The sequence below is a fragment of the Cyprinodon variegatus genome, unplaced genomic scaffold (genome assembly GCF_000732505.1).
Source record: "Cyprinodon variegatus isolate N-32 unplaced genomic scaffold, C_variegatus-1.0 Scaffold1075, whole genome shotgun sequence".
Lineage (NCBI taxonomy): Eukaryota > Metazoa > Chordata > Actinopteri > Cyprinodontiformes > Cyprinodontidae > Cyprinodon > Cyprinodon variegatus.
The window spans coordinates 131,916-134,473 of NW_015151528.1; the positions used below are offsets into that span (position 1 = coordinate 131,916).

The 2,558-nt window shown below is 32.9% G+C and overlaps 1 protein-coding gene across 2 annotated transcripts in view; it reads right to left on the minus strand.

The window, feature by feature from the left end:
* Positions 1 to 2,558, minus strand: part of mtch1 (mitochondrial carrier 1) — a 17,419-nt gene that overhangs the window by 8,725 nt on the left and 6,136 nt on the right. For both annotated transcript variants that reach the window (XM_015400132.1, XM_015400130.1), the window contains exons 3-5: positions 1,281 to 1,387; positions 880 to 939; positions 533 to 590 (exon numbers count right to left, since the gene is read on the minus strand). In XM_015400132.1, the coding sequence (XP_015255618.1) occupies positions 533 to 590; positions 880 to 939; positions 1,281 to 1,387 (225 nt within the window). The remainder of the gene's footprint in view (positions 1 to 532; positions 591 to 879; positions 940 to 1,280; positions 1,388 to 2,558) is intronic.

The window sequence follows — 2,558 nt, forward strand, 5'->3', positions numbered from 1 at the left end:
GGTTGGAGCTCGAAGCTTACTTTCTGAAATGGGTTGTGGTATGATGACTTCATTCTCGTAATGTTATGACTATATATACATTTTTACTTTATTTTCAAAATAATAATAAAAAAAAAAATCTCTGGTCTGGCCCTAATACTCCATCGTATTGGTGGTCTATAGGCCAGATGAGTGTTTCATTTCATCCCCTATAAATACAATATTTAACTTCATTTATGTTGCTATAAAACAGCTTAAATTGGACATTTTCATTAAAACCTTAATACTAATTGTTTAAACCTAATTTTCAAAATCAAAATAATTGCTTATTAATTGTGAAGATTACTGCTCTGGTTTTATATTTTCATCTTCACCAGTCAGATAAAGGCAACTTTAGCATGAAGGCCACAACTGACAGAAAAAAAAAGAAAAACACGATATAAAATGGATGAATAGAGGAGCCTAAAGGACCCTTAAACTGGTGATTATATGATAAGGTGGAAGAACAAAGATAATCCCTATGTAGTGGTAAAAAGTCTTATTGTGTACAAACCATGAAAGGGATGCGTAGCTAATCTTGAAAAGCACTGAAAGATCATCTCATGTGATGTCTGAAAAAAAAATGTAAACAAACAAGCCAGAGTGATTTTAATTTGATTTCAGAAAATATTAAAACAAGCAAAACATTTCAGACTGATCCAATGCTAATCTACATAGATTAGCATTAAACAACACAAGACTTTTTAAACTGTTTCACAAAGAGCAAAAAAGATGGGAACTTCCAGGAATTTGTTGCAAGCAGACATCAGTAAATCAAGTAAAACAAAAACTTTGGTTACAATTGACCTGAAATCGCTTATTAATGTATATTATTTCTAATTCTTCTCATTGACCTCTTACCCCTCTGACCACTTTCCTGAGGGAATTCTGCGGCTCGTCTTTTTCAGACAGAAACTCCATCTGGTTTAAAAAATAAAGGGTCAGTCTGAATTAAAAGTTCTGAAAATGGAAAACATTGCTACATGATCTTTTATTATCAATAGGACAAGCAAATAATGAGCCTACTGGTAAAAAGGACTTAAGTGAACACAAGTAAATAAAAAAAAAGCCAGCAAAGCCGAAAGGAAAAATTGAAGTTCAAATAAACAGATGATTGAGGTCCATCTTAGCTTCTACAATGATGTGTCATGGAAACAGTTTAGCCATTCCATGATGTATGAGAACTGTAGTAATAATTCCGAGTACATACATACTAATCAACATCCTATGGAACACATTATAATAATTTGTCTTTTTCTTACCTGTTTAATTTTTCCCCTGAACACAGTGGAAATGGTGCTGGATACAATACGAGGTGTGAGGCCACGGAAGAGTCCCAGCTTTCCATCGACTTTCACAATGTACTTTGCTGAAAACAAACACACTTTATCTTAGTTGATCTTAACTTCTTAAGTAACAAAGTTAATTAAAAAAGATACACATACACTATAGTAACCTGTTGTTCATAAAAAATAGATTCAAACATTTGTGAAAACGAGTTGAAATAAAAGATTTTCATTAACGTCTTCCTTACATTTTCAGGTCAGCTAAGTTAGAGCAAGCCGGTCAGGAGTGGAACCTCCATGTTCTGCAGCTAAAGGCTAAAGTTAGCTGCAGAACAGCTAACTTTAGTTACGCTAAGTCAAACTACTGGACACACAAAAAATTCCTGTGACCAAGTAGTGCTTATAGGTAAGGGTGTTAATTTACTCCAACTGCAAGATCTTAGAGTACCGAGAGGGGTGCTGGGGTGCTCACATAATACAGAGATTTATGTGATTTTTTTTCCCTACTTAATAATAATAAATAATAATATATTTTTTTCATAAGTAACATATTTTCCTATTAAAGTCATGGCTGAATTGTATTTTTTCCATTTTTCATCTGAGCTGACTCACTTCTAGTTGCCAGCACTTTAGGACAATGTGAGGTGAGAGCCTTAAAGTCTGTCTGATATTTAATGTCTGTTATAAAAGACTGTAAAGCTGTATAATCAGTAACACTTATGTCACTAAAGCCATGCTTGTTTTCTACTTTGAATGCAAAGTCAAAGAAAATGCAGTTAAAGCTCTATAAAAGCTTAACTTGACCAATGTCATGCTTACTTCCTTTTTTAACTGTAAAAAACCTCTGCAGAAAATGTAGTTGTTTGAACTAAACAATTCTGAGAACAAATCTCCTTTTATTGAACTTATTTTAGTGATTAAATTTATTCAAAAGAAAGTGATCCGTCACTAGTAAGTTATGCATAAAGATATCCCCCAGTTCATGTTAAACTCATGCTTCTGGCAGCAATAACTTCCTGTAGAACTAAGTATCATAGAAGTGGGTACAATACCCAAAATTTTATTGAAGTAAAAACAGCACTATACTTCATCATATTTGACTGAAGAAATACTGAAAAGTAGTAATCCTTAGACTTAGAAAACTTTTACTGTCAGTTTTGACATTTCGTTTTGTACAGCATGACTGCATGACAGCAGGTATTGACTTTTCCATTTCTTAAAGTTCCGCAGTGAATTTATTTCATTATAAAATAT